The sequence below is a fragment of the Calidris pugnax genome, unplaced genomic scaffold (assembly GCF_001431845.1).
Source record: "Calidris pugnax isolate Ruff unplaced genomic scaffold, ASM143184v1 scaffold24, whole genome shotgun sequence".
Lineage (NCBI taxonomy): Eukaryota > Metazoa > Chordata > Aves > Charadriiformes > Scolopacidae > Calidris > Calidris pugnax.
This window is the reverse complement of record NW_015090922.1, coordinates 34,166,869-34,181,866: the sequence shown is the minus strand read 5'-3', so window position 1 is coordinate 34,181,866 and position 14,998 is coordinate 34,166,869. Positions and strand designations below refer to the sequence as shown.

General features: G+C 40.7%; 1 protein-coding gene across 1 annotated transcript in view; it reads left to right on the top strand.

Annotated features, from left to right (window-relative positions):
- Positions 1-4,182: 4,182 nt before the first annotated feature.
- Positions 4,183-14,998, top strand: part of EPM2A (epilepsy, progressive myoclonus type 2A, Lafora disease (laforin)) — a 38,239-nt gene continuing 27,423 nt past the window's right edge. The window contains exon 1 of the mRNA XM_014951084.1: positions 4,183-4,493. Within this exon, the coding sequence (XP_014806570.1) occupies positions 4,232-4,493 (262 nt within the window). The 5' untranslated portion in view covers positions 4,183-4,231. The remainder of the gene's footprint in view (positions 4,494-14,998) is intronic.

Here is a 14,998-nt window from a genome sequence, read left to right as displayed (position 1 = left end):
CCCTTCTCCAACCAGATCCTTTCAGTACTTGCGTTTTGTTTTTGTTTTTCAAACGCTGTTCTTCACTACAGATTTCCCTACTTGGAGATATTATCGTTTGAGATCACTGTACAGCAACAACAGATGAAGCTGTGCCAAGCAGCAGACTGGCCTGTGGTGTAAAAGTTTGTAATCAGTAAAACACACGTACGCTACAGACACAGGCTACCCCAGCGCGGAAGTATTAAGTTAATCTGTCATTTCAGTAGTGCTCATGTTGTTCAGATAGCTGTGTGCTATTTCTGTACCTAGCAGACACTTTTCAAATAAGAAAATTGTGAAGGAAAATACGTCCTTCTACTTGGAAAATGGATTTTTTGACTGCTGTATACTGTCAAACTTTTTGATTAGTGTCTTTATTCTGATTTCAGACAGTAATACTTTGTCCAAGCAGACACTTTTCAAATAAGAAAATTGTGAAGGAAAATACGTCCTTCTACTTGGAAAATGGATTTTTTGACTGCTGTATACTGTCAAACTTTTTGATTAGTGTCTTTATTCTGATTTCAGACTTTGTCCAAATTTCCTGAATGTAACAAATGCTTCAAAACTCTGAGTTCAAAAAAATACCAGAACAATTTTATGCCAGGAAGAGACAGTATAAGAAATTAGAGGGACTTGTGTAGCATAAGAAAACCACAAACTTATATTTCCTGACTGGTTAATCATCCAGAGCAATGGGATTTGTATGAACACACACTCTTCAGCATTAGCATTTCTATGTAGAAATTTAGATTTGTGACTCTGCAAAAGTTTATTGCACAGCAACATTTGATTAGTGTCTTTATTCTGATTTCAGACTTTGTCCAAATTTCCTGAATGTAACAAATGCTTCAAAACTCTGAGTTCAAAAAAATACCAGAACAATTTTATGCCAGGAAGAGACAGTATAAGAAATTAGAGGGACTTGTGTAGCATAAGAAAACCACAAACTTATATTTCCTGACTGGTTAATCATCCAGAGCAATGGGATTTGTATGAACACACACTCTTCAGCATTAGCATTTCTATGTAGAAATTTAGATTTGTGACTCTGCAAAAGTTTATTGCACAGCAACAGAAAATACCTTTAAACATGTTTTACATGTACGTAAATACAATCACAGCTCCAATTTCTGGACACAGAAAATACCTTTAAACATGTTTTACATGTTCGTAAATACAATCACAGCTCCAATTTCAAACTTTTCCTTAGAACCCTTTTATCTACAGCAATTAGGCAGAAACTGAAGATACAACTGTTAAGCTGGTACACAGCCTCAGTGACTCCTCCTGTGAAATCTCCACCACCTGCACAAATTTTGCATAATAATCCAGACATAAAGGCTAATTAGCTGGAAATTACATAAGGCTAGACCTATCAGTACAATTCGGGAGAAATCCCACGAACCAATTGATTCTTGCAAAGATTGCAATCTTTAGAGCCCCTTCTTGGATACTCAAGGTGTGGAAAAATCCGTCTTTTTCATACAATTCTCCCCATTTAGTCAGTTAGAAATGCAGTCAGTGCTGACAAACACCTGGGATGGTACCAGTGACAAGAAACTGAAGGCTTTAAAATACATTTGGCACTAAGCATCACTGTGTTGCTGCTTAGATTTGGGATAGATCGAGTCTTCCACTCACAGTTGATGTTGTAAGTAATACATTTGGCACTAAGCATCACTGTGTTGTTGCTTAGACTTGGGGTAGATTGAGGCTTCCACTCACAGTCAATGTTGTAGATAAGCATATTGCTAGATCCTAAACAGCTGTTAAGGACAAAAAGGCACAACGTTTATTATTATAATTCAGACAGACCACTGAGATGGTAGTTTCTTCCCACAGGAATGTCTCTGAGACAGTTAAAAGCAACTTGATTATTAGGGTTTTGGCCCCTTTATGCCAAAGCTTTTTCATGGGACCTGTGAGGCTTGCCAAATTGGAATAAGGACTTAATACAGGGAAAAAAAGAGGGAAAAATCATGTTTAGTTTTGTAGCTGTAAAAGATGATTGGATTTTAAGGAAGGCATTTAGGTTTGAAAATAGTGTTGAGGACTGCAGGGTAAGAGCACTGGTCAGGCAGTACTTGAATAAGGGATCATTTTGACAGAGGAAACTAGTTCATTGTTAATTCCTGAGGAGGCTTAGGGTGACATTTAAAACTAAATTTAGGGTTATGGCAATGGCCCAACAGTGGAAGTGCTTCAATTCCTGCAATCCCAAGCAATAACAGTAAATGTTACTGTTACATCCCCCCCCTCCTCACCTTTACTCTGCTAAAACTCCAGTTTAGAGATGACAAACCCATAGGCTGTGCAAATCTAGCAATGGAAAAAACACACATTTGCCTTTGTATCTTAGCTTATACCCAAACCTTATGGCACCTATGGCTCACCAGTCTCAGATCTAATGATAATCCATTTTAGCCTGTCTGCAGCCCTCACTCAGTCCACAACATGGTAGTATTCATCAATAGAAATTGTTCTTCTATTCCCACTATCCCCAGGCCAGTCTCCAGTTCTCGTTTTTATCCCTCTCTTATAGAATCCAACAATAAATCCAGTTTTTCAGCCTTTCTTGTTTGATCTCTCAATGGTAACCCTAATCTGAACTAGTTTTTTTGAGGAAAGAGCAGGAAGTCAAGCTTGTCACTTTCTGTCATCTTTAACCTTAATCTAACACCCAGTATTGGCAGACACAAAATGGATTAAGGCAGAGCCTAGAGAAGGAATTGACTGAATTATTTTTAAAGCTAGTATGTGGCTAAATTTTTCTATTGTTCCACACAGTTTACAGGCCTAACGTGAGGACTTGGTACTTACAAGGAAAAAGAAGCTAAGGTTTGTCTAAAGATGTCTTTACATTGAGGCTTAGACAACAGCCAGGAATTAAACTATCCACCAGATGTATTGTTGGATCCTGCAATTTCTTAAACTGGGACTGTGACTGAAATGAGCAGAAGCATATGGTTTTAAGTAGACACATGACTTTAAGCAGACATATGGTTTTAAGTAGTGCTTTTAGGGCTACTGTCAAGCTTGAACTTTGGAATAAAATCCCAAAGTTCATTGTTACATTGTGTATTGGCCAAAATACTAAAACAAAGGTGTATGGTAAAGGGGTAGATATTTGAAAGGCAGTTACGAGATAGGTTATGGGTAAAGTTGAGCAAAAGCAAAGATTAAAATGTCATGCCGTGTTCCACAAAAGCAGCAGTGCCAGAGCGAGGGCTGTTGCCAGCCAAAATGCATGGAGGACAGCCAGAATTCTCTTAGCTTTGGTTATGTCTGGCACAGTGGCGGCCTATCGCTTTCACAAGTTCAAGGAGGATCAGCGAAAATGAGCTAAAGCACTTTTAAAAATAAATTTTGGCAGTACACACGCTTCAGTGCATCATCAGCCCCCACCGCAGGAAACAAGCAGCCATCTTCCCAGGCAGGATTTCTTTTGACTCACTGAAAGGCCTTCATCCTGTTCCCAGAACTTGACCTAAATAAAATCACCACCCCTCTGTTTCCGTCCTTAAACGTTTCTGAAATGGGTGTCTTCAGACAAGGGCTGCCCTATGAATGCCTGGATCGCATCCTCTTTCTCAGTCATTCTTTGCTAGCCCTGAATATTGATATGTACAGGAGTTGCCAAATCCCAGCCAGAAGGGCAGAACGGAATTGCACGCCGTTGGGAGCTACTCATTTTTTAAAAAAAGCCTTTCAAGCTCCCTCAATATTCCACATCTCTGGAGTCGCCAGGGCTGGCTGTGGAGGGCTGAGCCTTGTGGACACTTGGGTGTTGATCTGAGGCTAACCCTTGTTCCAACCACCACACGTGCTGCATTATGTCTGTGCTGCACTAAATTAAGGCTGGGCTCTCAGGAGTAACTGCAGTGCCTTTGTTTAATGAAGTAATGACCCTCACTTGTGACAGTCACCACACGTTAACGTTCGGGCCCTCACAACGCGGACACCTGCAGAGAGACCTCCCCGTTCCAGCCCTAATTGCCGGATCCCAGGCGGGGCAGGTGCCATTGTTTTAATTCCCAACCGCTATTTTGGAAGTCCGTCGCCCCCCCAGCTGCCCGCCCCGCTATCGCCACCTCAGCGGCGGGGGGAGCCGGGCCCGGCCTCCCGCGCCCCTCCGGAAGTGCGGCCCAGGCGGAACGGCCCAAAGGAGAAGGCTTTTCCCCTCCGGAGGAGGAGGCCGCCGCCCGCCATGCTGTTCCGTTTCGGCGTGGTGCTGCCGGCCCGCATGACGGAGGGCAGCGGGGCGCTCCTGCTGGCCGGCTCCCGCCCGGAGCTGGGCCAGTGGGACCCGCAGCGCGCCCTGCCCATGAAGCCGGCGCGGCCGACCGCCCCGCTGCCGGCCCAGGAGCCGGCGCTGTGGCTGGCGGAGGCGGTGCTGCCGGACGAGGAGGCCTCCAGCCCTTTCTGGTACAAGTTCCTCCTCCGGCGGGGCGGTGACTTCCTCTGGGAAGGTAACGGAGGGGCGCCGGGGTGGGCCGCGGTACGGCCGGTGGGAGCGGGTGGGCCCCGGCTGGCCCTCGGTCAGGTCCCGGGAGGGCAGGTGGGAGCTCCCCCTCCCTGAGGGATCGCTGGTGGCCCCGGCAGCGCCGCCTCTTCCCCGGGGCCTCGCCCGGGCCGGGGGCCGTGTCCCCGCATCCCGGACGGGTGTCGGTGAGGACGGCCCCGGCCGCCCCCTGAGCCGGGGGGGGGAGGCCTGAGAGAGGCTGTCGCGACATGGCGTGAGCGCTCGATAGCAAAAACCTTGTGTTTTACCCGTGTGACGGGGGAGAGGGAGTGCAGGAGGAGGCTGGTCTGCTAGGTTGGTAAAAGTTCCTGGAGCGGTTTCGTTATTTTATTTATTTATATACTTATTTTTGCTTGAGGCACCCCTTCTGCCTGATGTTTTGTTTTCTTTCTTTTCCCCAGAAGTAAAGAACTCGGAGTTTCCTACTTGTGCGTTAACGTGTGGTTTGTTGCTTGATTTCAGAAAGCTGAGATGTCATGGTGGAGGTTTCAGGCCGGTAGATTTTACAGTCAGAATTGCTGGAAAAAAAACCCAACAAAAATCAAAACCAAACCAAACAAAAAAAAAAAAAAAACCAGCAAAAAGTTTTATCACAGCTTTTCCAGTCTTCTTGCTGTTTCACTTCACTGTGATTTTGTCTTCTCTGTTGACAATGTTGAACAACTTTAGTCAATTTCCATGCACTGATCTCGTATATTTCATTTAAGTCTCTTAAATAAAAGAGAACATTCATACAATCGTGTGGTCAGTCAAATAAAGCTCTAAGTATGCTTGTTGACACTGAGGAATGGACTGAACTCCGTGAAAGCAAGACAGTTGACTAGGTAATTTGTGAGGTTTTTTTTCAACTTAGAAAATAGTTCTATAATCCACATACTGAAATAACACATTGTAGAGTGGTTGCTCTTCACTCATTTTAAGAATACATATCTGGCTTTTAAACTGCCAGTCTGTCAGACAGACTAAAACATGCATGTCATCATAACTGCTGTATTTGTTTTTTCTTCTCATGCTAATAAAAGATTATTTGTTAATAGTGCATTCACAGAAGTTTACATCATGAAGTGCTATTTACAACATGTAGTAGCAATTTTTTAATTTAGTAGCTAAAATAAATACTACATTCTGCCTGTTTTAACCATGTTTTTCTTTTGCAGAAATGCAGGAAAAGTGAATTTATGGAATAAAAATCTTTGCATCTGTCCAAGGAAGCAGAATTGGGTCTCTTTTGAAGGTGCCAAGCTGTACATAACATGCCAGTGATGCTGGTGTATAAAGAGATCCTCACCACACAGAAACAGGAATATTAATAGCATGTTCCAGTCTGTAGAGAATCGGAAATTGTAAGGTGATGGTTATTTTCTAGTTTGGAGATAATGGTATCTCAAGGTATTTGTCCATACCTAGGAGCACATCTAGTAAATGTTGAATAATAAACATACTCTGCTTTGGCAGGAGTGCTACTGGTGCACTTTTAGGATTAACCTGTGTGGGATTTTGTTCTTGTGGTTGTGAATGCTCAGGGGTTTGGGTTTATGCTGAGCTAGAATGATAGAAAACAAATGGACATATCATCCAAATGTGGGGAGTTTTTTTAATTAGTCATTCATATCAACCATTTTTTATCTAAGTTTTCCAGAAAAAGCTAAATTTGCTTAAACCCTGACATCTTTTGTTCTTCGTGTATTACATGAAGGGAGCTTAAGCATGTTTTTCTATCCAATAATTAAGTGATATCTTGTAGGGTTTTTTTGATGTCATCTGTTTTAATGATTTTTTTTTTCCAGTTGTAGATCAATAAAAGTTTTTGGCTGTCATCTGCTTGTTCTTGTAAAAAAAAAAAAAAATCACAGTTTGAAAAGACACCTACCTTTTTAAAATAAAGAACAAAACTTTTTTTTAAGTGATTAGCAAATGCTATGCTTTGACTCTTTAGCATCCTATGTGTTTAGAATTAAAATGTGCTTTGGGAGACATTTAGCAGTTTCAGAACATCTGCACTTCTGAAGACAGGGTCCTGAGGGATACAGGAAGGTGCAGAGCGATATTTGCTCCAAATTTGAGTTGAGGCAATAATCTGTAACCAGAGAAACTCCTGTCCAGTTATGGAAGTCAGATGTTTACATATATTGGATGTGAAATAATGTGCCATATTTAAAAAAATTGCTTCCAGTTTTTTTATCAGTATACTTGTGTGAGATTTCCACTAATAATGCAATATTATTTTTATAATACTACAGTATGTGTTGCATCATATGTTTTGAGTATAAATTTAGCTCATCCTTACAGCCATTCCAGTGCAATGGGGTAGCTGAAAGATAAAGTGATGGTTTTTGTCTCTGTGGGCTAGAAGAGCCAATGTCACGGGCGAGTGTTCTGTGGCTTTTGAGTTTTGCCAGGTGGTTGGGTAGGGAGCTTGTTGCTTGTGTCTGGAGGGAACTTGTTCCCCTCTCTAGGAGAATGAGGTGGGAGAGAAGACTCTCCAGTGCTCCTGAAGGGTCAGGTGCTTCTTACCTCTGCTGTCCCAGTGTGATGATGGTGCATCCAGGGGCTGTCACTTAAAGCCATTGGGTACTTCTGGCTCAAATTGAGTGATTTCTGTATGCATGGTGGCCCAAGTGAGGTTTCTTCAGGGATGGTACTTTGCTTACCTGCCATGAACTCAGCTGAAAGGCCTGTTACCCAGAAGGGATATGAACTGTGCTACAGAATCTGTGGAAGACAGGTTGGTTATCTTGAGTTCTAGAATCTGGGGACAGGTTTACCCATTTGAAAAAATAAATGAACGTGTACTTTGTTGTTGTTGTTCCAACTGCATTCTATGTGTCTTTCTGTGTACTTTATTTTTCATGTAGATTCTTCAGAACTGGGTTTATGTCTCTCTCTCTCAGCTTGGAAAGTTAAAGTATATTGTGCCTACTGTCAAAACTAAATAAATACAAGATGAAACTTATTCAAATAAGTTTGAATTTATTTTTGTGAGCTTATGTTTGACTACTCATCTTTGCCTTTATCCCCTTTACGCTGGTCCAAGTAAACTGTAGGTACTATACAAGATACATGTTCCATAAAAGGACAGAGGAGTTACTAAGGTTATGCCCCAAACTGCATTTGAGATGATGGAGGGCAGGCTGTTGACACCTTATATTTTGAGAAGGGGAAAAATATCTATAAAGAAGTGTAAGTTTATATGCTAAAATGTTGGTCCATTTTCATGTAACCATTAGGTTGATGTAGTTGGTGCTTGCTTGAAGCTTGGCAAGTACAGTGTTGCCCATTAAAAGCTGAAAAGGCAGAGTCAGCCTACATTCTGGTGATTTGTACAGGTGGGCAGAGCCCTATTCCTTCCAAAAAAAGCATCTCTAGTTTTGGAATGGGGGGAGGAGAGAAAAGAAGGTGTCTTGTTTGCACTTACCTGCTGTTCTCTGTGGCTTCTTGGGGGCCCAGAACAAATAATACAACACAGTTTCGTTAAGAAACAATTAGGTTACATGGCCTGTGTATTGGCTGTCCAACAGTTCCACTTTCTGCTCCTGTGAATTTTTTAGTTACAGTTTTAGCCATCTGTTGCACCATGTACGCTTCTGATGATACTTCAGAAAGACCAGTAAGTTTATGGAGTAATAAAGGTTTTCATAATATTGTAATATAACTAGTGAAAATACCAGAAGTAAAATTTTCTTGTAGCTTTCAAGGGCTAAGCACTTGATCGGCTGAGAACATTGGTGATAGTAAAGCACATCAAAATTTCATTTTTCAAGTGGTAGTCTGTTGAAACCTAAAACAATCTCACTTGGCCTCAACTCTGTGGAACGAAACATGTGTAATTTCTTATTTTAAAGGGGAGTTGTAACAGAATAAAAAAATGTTTGGGGCTAAGCCATAGAAGGAAAAAGGAAAGTAAAGATGTTTTGAGGGTGTTCTGGAGAAGTAGAGTTGCGTGCAACGTTATTTGTGGAACGAAACATGTGTAATTTCTTATTTTAAAGGGGAAGATCATTTAAAAGCTGTATGGGAAGTTAATGCCTAGTTAGCGTTTGCATTGGAGAGGTTGTAACAGAATAAAAAATGTTTGGGGCTAAGCCATAGAAGGAAAAAGGAAAGTAAAAAGTCTTCAGGCTGTTCTGGAGAAGTACAATTGCATGCAACGTTTCTGTAACTGAGCTGCATCTCTTTCTTTCTTTTCCAAAGCTAATCTACATATCCCCAAATAAGGTAGCAGTTCTATTATTTTAAGAAAACCAAACCAAAACACCCCAAAACCTGGAGATGATAATGTCTCTGTCACTCTTTTAACGCAGACGTTTCTGTAACTGAGCTGCATCTCTTTCTTTCTTTTCCAAAGCTAATCTACATATCCCCAAATAAGGTAGCAGTTCTATTATTTTAAGAAAACCAAACCAAAACACCCCAAAACCTGGAGATGATAATGTCTCTGTCACTCTTTTAACGCAGATATTTTATGTAGTGTTGTCCCCACTGGGTGTCGCCATTTTACCTGTGAATAGCCAGTGCCTGCAGCTTGCAGCTACTCGCACATTTCATCAGTATTTAGTGTAATATGGTCTGCCTTTGACAATAATCCAGGGCTTTAATTGGTTTCCTCTCCCATCCCAGTCTTGATCTGAAGTAGGTAGTGACTGGGATGGAACGTAAAGTGCAATTGGATGTTGAAAGTTGAATAATTGTGCATAGTACGTGCTTTGTTTGTGAAGGGTATTGCTTGCTGCGTGATGCCAGCTGCTTTAACACCTTTCAGATGTGAGGAAACTTTAGGAGTAAAGTGGATAACTTTGAAATGTGCTGGCCAGCACCTCTTTAATGAATGGAGAGAAGCTTCTGTTTACAAAGTGCAATAGTTCCTGATGTTCTGTTCTTCAACCCCCTCAAGACTTATATTTAGCATGGATTATGGTATAATTAATTGGTAGCAAGTTTTCATTGCTTCCTAACTATGTGTGTCAGGATTAACCAACTTATACTGAGCAGACTACTAAAAATCAATAAAACAACGGTGCGTTGCCCATGAAGCCACAAAATTAGAAGAATAAAAATAAGTATGTACACGTGCATTCCTCTGGATTTGGCAGGTATGTGTCATTTTCTACCCACAGAGATAATCAGGGGCCAGCTCTGACTGCTGTGAGACCCTAATTAAAGCATTTGTGGTTATAATGGTAAAAGTACAATAAATGCATTGTTTATGCAAATACTTATTTACCATTTTCCCCATCCCTCATTTCACTCCCAAGTGACAGCAGCGTGCAGTCTGGGCTGACAATTTAGTTTCAGTGGCAGGAAGCACTGAGAAGTGATAAGTAACTGGGATGACACTTTGGTTTAAGATTTTGCCACGGCTACAATTGTGACGCAGCTTGTTTCCTGCCTGTAGTTCAGTGGTCTTTTCTGGTATGGTAGAGAGTAACAATCAGTAATATACAGTACAATGCCACAGAGTTCCAAAGCAGTTAGGAAGAATGTATTACATTATACATTTGGTCACTATCAGCCGTTATTCTATCATCTGCATTTCCTTTATTCTTATTTCCACCATCTGTCTGAGAAGAACAACTTTTACACATGAGCTGAATTCCCTTTGAGTTGCTTTTTTTCTGGCTTAATCTACATCATTAGGCTGGGCATTTGGTTAAAAACTCTTAGTACAGTAGCAGCTCCCACTGAGGAACACCTGTGCCTAAGCAGACCTAGAGAAAGAAATAAAACATATGTTTTTGGAAGTTGCCTTTGAAAATTCTTACTTTTTCATATCTGATTTAAGGAAAAAAAAAAAAGGAAAACCCTTGTTGATTAACAGCATTAAATGCTGACGAGAGCTTTGTTATAAATCATGTAGTTCTAATTCTAGGATAATTAAAAAAATATCCATAAAAAGAATTCTCGTAGGAGTAGACTAATAGTCTAAAAAATCTCAAATGTAACCTGGATTTTAGTAGATGTAAAACTTGGTTCCTTGGTTATGTATAACAGCCCCACCAAATGAGAAGTTGAAACAGTCTGCTTTAAATCTGGTAGAAAGTAAGCATGTGGTGTATGATACAGATGGTCTTCTGCTTTTTGGATATCTTTTATGGGCTGACAAATGCAAGGAAACATTTCTGAAAATCAAACTAGTCATGAAGGTTTTAGTGAGCTAGGTGTGGCAAATTAACAATTCTGCCTTACAGTAATATTAGGTATTTAAGTAATACAATAAATTCATCTGCTGTTTCAGACTCTAAAGGTTTAGAGTTAACAGTTAAGGTTAACAGTTTATTGACAGCAGAAGAAGTAGCATTAAAAAGCAGAGTAAATATACTTCTATTAAGCATATGAGTAAGGGTTAGTACATGACATACAGAATTCAAATGCATAATTTGGTGCTATTTGTCCGAGGTGTAAAAACAAAGAGCAGCTTTGCTGAGACTTCAGGACAGTGGGACTCAGGCTGCCGAAATACCCAACCCCGCTCAGTTCCAGTGAGGCCAATTCAGCCTCCCTGACCTCTGGTTTTTTGACAATCGATAGCAATTCAGCCTTGTTGGGATTGAGGTAGGTCTGATTTCAAGACATCAGAGACTGAATTTCATTCAGACAGTCAGGCAGTAGGGAGACTTTCATGACAGAATCTGGTGTAAAGGGTAAGTAAATTTGAATACTGCCATTGAATGAGTGTAGTGATGGAAGTCCAATTAGTGTCTGATAATGACACTGCAGTAGCATATGCAGATAACTGCAAGAATCAGGTCGAAAATAGGACCTGAAGATTTTCTTTGTTGTAATGTTGATATGAAAGAAAAGATTAGGAAGCTGGCAAGTACTTAATCTTTTAAATCCTTCATTTTTGGAGATTTTTTTCTCCCCATATGTTTCCTTTAGTTCCTGTTGTTCTGTTACTATTTTTTAAAAAATATTTGCTATTCCTCACCCCCCTCCCATTCCTCTGTTCCCAGAGTGTGTAGCGCTTCTGATGTTACTAAAATCTTCCGGGGGAGCTTCTAAGCATGAAGTCAAGATGTTCATTTACCTTGTTAAAAAGGCGTCGCTTAATATTTCAGATGTACTTGCTCACAATATTTAGGCGTACTTAAAATTTTGACTTGACGTGTAAAGCCTGCTGGTTCACGCAAAATTTATGACAAAGATTTAAAAAGTAAGTCTTTCCTCTTACTGATTTGTAAGTAGGTGATCTGAAAATTGCCTGGCTGCTTGCTGTTTGGATTTATTAATTGCCGTTGAAGCTGATGTGTGTATCTAAGGTCATCTAAGTAGTCCTGTGCTTTTTCAAAGGTAGCAGTGAACGGAGAAACAGGCTGACCTTGCTGAGGTTTGGAGGCTTGGAAGTCGCAGGCCTGTGGTTTAGGGTCTGGCTAAGGCTGGGGTGAGATACCCAGCACCTTTATTGGAGTTTCTAAACACCTCCATTTGTGCAGTAGAAAACAGAAAAAACGAGAACTTCCAGCAAAGTATGCAACAAGCTGGGAGAGCCTCGGTGGCCGAGCAGTACACTGAGTGGTTTTGCTGCAAAGAGCTCTGCACAGGCAGTGGAAAAGACAATCTTCTCTCTTTTTTTTTTTTTTTCCCCCATTCATTCATGTTTTATTTTGTTCGCTGCGCTTAATGGTGCTGAGAAATTTCATTGACCCAGATTTTTCTCATTATCTTTTAAGATCAAGCTGATAATTTCACCACCGTGACTCTTCCAGAACATTATGCAATCTGTGTGCAGTTCTCATCTCTGTCAAGATGAGTCTGTGCTGTTGGCAGACTGTTGGATTATACTTTTCACATCCCTGCAGTACAGCTGTAACAAAATAGTAACTGTATTCTGTTGTATTCTGTTAGTGCATATGGTTAGCTCAAATTTCAGGAGAACCTCTTCTGGTCCTTGCTTATTTTCTTCCAGTCCTTGATCTTTCGACGTCTTTTTCTTACTGTGTCTTCACCTGATTTTTCCTTAGTTTTATTCTTGTCTCCATCGTTTGCCAGTGCCATTTCTCAGTTATGTGGAAATCTTTGATTTTAATCTTTTGTTTGTTTGGTTGTGCTGCCAGCTTCTTTGTGTGCCACTTTGATCATCCATCCATCATCTGCATTAATCCAGGAGCCATACGTGCAGTCGCGCAGCCTGGGAGCGAGCCCGCTGTGAGGCTTGAGCTGTTAACGGGGCTCCTGGTTGATTTTTCTCTCCAGCAGTTCTTCTCCTGCCCACATCAGTGGATCCCACTACACAACCATCTGCAGTAGAGACAGCAACAAGCGGGATGCAAAAGCAATGGGATTTTATAATGTAATGCCTAGAAACTTATTTTTATGTTTCTCTTTCAGGTAAGTTTTTTTTTTTTTTTCTGTGAAGAGTCCAGTTCTGTTTGTCCAGTTCTGGGCTCCCCAGTTCAAGAAGGACAGGGAACTGCTGGAGAGGGTACAACAGAGGGCTACAAAGATGATTAGGGACCTGGAGCATCTCCCGTACGAGGAGAGGATGAGGGACTTGGGTCTTTTTAGTCAAGGGAAGAGAAGGCTGAGGGGGGATCTAATCAATGCTTATAAATACCTAAAGAGTGGGTGTTAAGAGGACGGGCCCGTCTTTTTTCAGTGGTGCCCACTGTAAGGGCAAGAGGAAATGGGCACAAACTTGAATATAAGAAGTTCCACCTAAACATGAGGAGGAACTTCTTTACTGTGAGGGTGGCAAAGCCCTGGAACAGGCTGCCCAGAGAGGTGGTGGAGTCTCCTTCTCTGGAGACATTCAAAACCTGCCTGGACAAGTTCCTGTGCGACCTGCTTTGGCAGGGGGGGTGGACTAGATAATCTCCAGAGGGCCCTTCCAACCCCATGTGATTCTGTGAAGAGTCACAAAGATGGAATTTAAATAAAATAATTCTGGACTTTACTGAAGGAAAAAGAGTGCTACCCCACCAGTTAAACTAGAACCTGTATCTTCTAATAAACTCTTCCAAATTCCCTTCGTTCTTTAATTAGGAAGGTCCACATGATCAGTTAACAGGAGGATTAGTACTGTTTAGATATTTAACTAACCCTTTTTTATGATTGAATTTTACATGTTTTCAAATGACTGTGTATTTGCCTCCCAAAAATAAATAAAACATTGTTTTGCCATTAGGAACAATATGAATAAGTATTAGATGAAGAAAAGTATTAATTTAGAAATGGTTTGGGATGTTAAAACAGGTGTTTCCTGTTGTGTATTGCCCTTTTTCAAAGGGCACTGGTGCTTGTTTTCTTTTCTTCAAAGATGAACAGGCGAGTGGAAAACAGATTTGATTTTATTTGCTTTACTACTGGTGCTAGGAACAGAAAAGCTGAAATGCTGTTAAAATTCTCCCAGAACATGTATATGATGCTAATTGTTTTCTATTTAAAACATGGTTTATGATCGGTTACCTTGAATGAAAGCTGGTTTCATTGGCTGACTTTTATTTTTGTATTAAATGACTCTGGAAAGTTAAAAGTTGAGAGAATTCAATCTTCAGGCCTTTTATGGCAGCTCTAAATTATCAGTAAATTCTGTGTTACTCCTCGAAACTTGTCACCTGGCAGTACTTCTGAAACTGTTTTCTTGCATTGTTGTTTTATGGCATTCAAAATTTTATGGTTTTCTTGTGACAAACTGCTAGCAGAAGCTTGATGTGAACTGATACAGCAATTTTATCTTTTTTTGAAACTTATTTGTTAAATGCATATTGTGAAGCAAACTGTGGTGAGAAGTACTTGTGTATCGTTTGGATATTACCTGGGTAGCGAGATCGTAATCGTTTGTGGTAATTGCCTTCTTTCATAACTCTTGTAAGGGGAATAGAGAATTCAGCTTCCTGAACACAGTTCAGTGTGATCATACTGTTTTCTAAATTAGTATTTCTTGGAGATTGTAGCACTCTCCCCTTCCCATCTGAAATAATATCACTGTATGTATTGAATATATATTCAACAATATACATGAAAATATATACACACATGAATATATATATTCAATGTATATTCATATACATTTTGTTTCACAGACATCGTATTTCAATAAGCGGGTTGCTGATTCATAGATCAGTTTATAACACAAAGGGTAGTAAAGAGCTGTGCAATTCTCATGGAAAATGTGAGGAGCACAAGCTGCCATTGTTTTCCTGAGTATTACAGCCAAAATGGAAACATACCTTTTGAGATTCCTGTTTGACTGTAGGCCACAGCGGGAAAGTGAGGTCAAGTGGTGCAGAAAAATCAACAGCCATAAATAGCAATTAGAGGAGGAAGCTTTTCAGAATGAGATTTGACAAAACCTGCTTGAGGGAGCAAATGGAACAAATGTCTTGTGGCAATTCACTCTTGGCCTGCTTTCACCTGTGGTTGCAGGCCTGGGAAGGGAATGAATGATGGTGAAAGCAAAAAGGTTCCAAGGCAAGGAGGTTACTGTCATGTAAGAAGGCAGAGGATAGAGGCCTG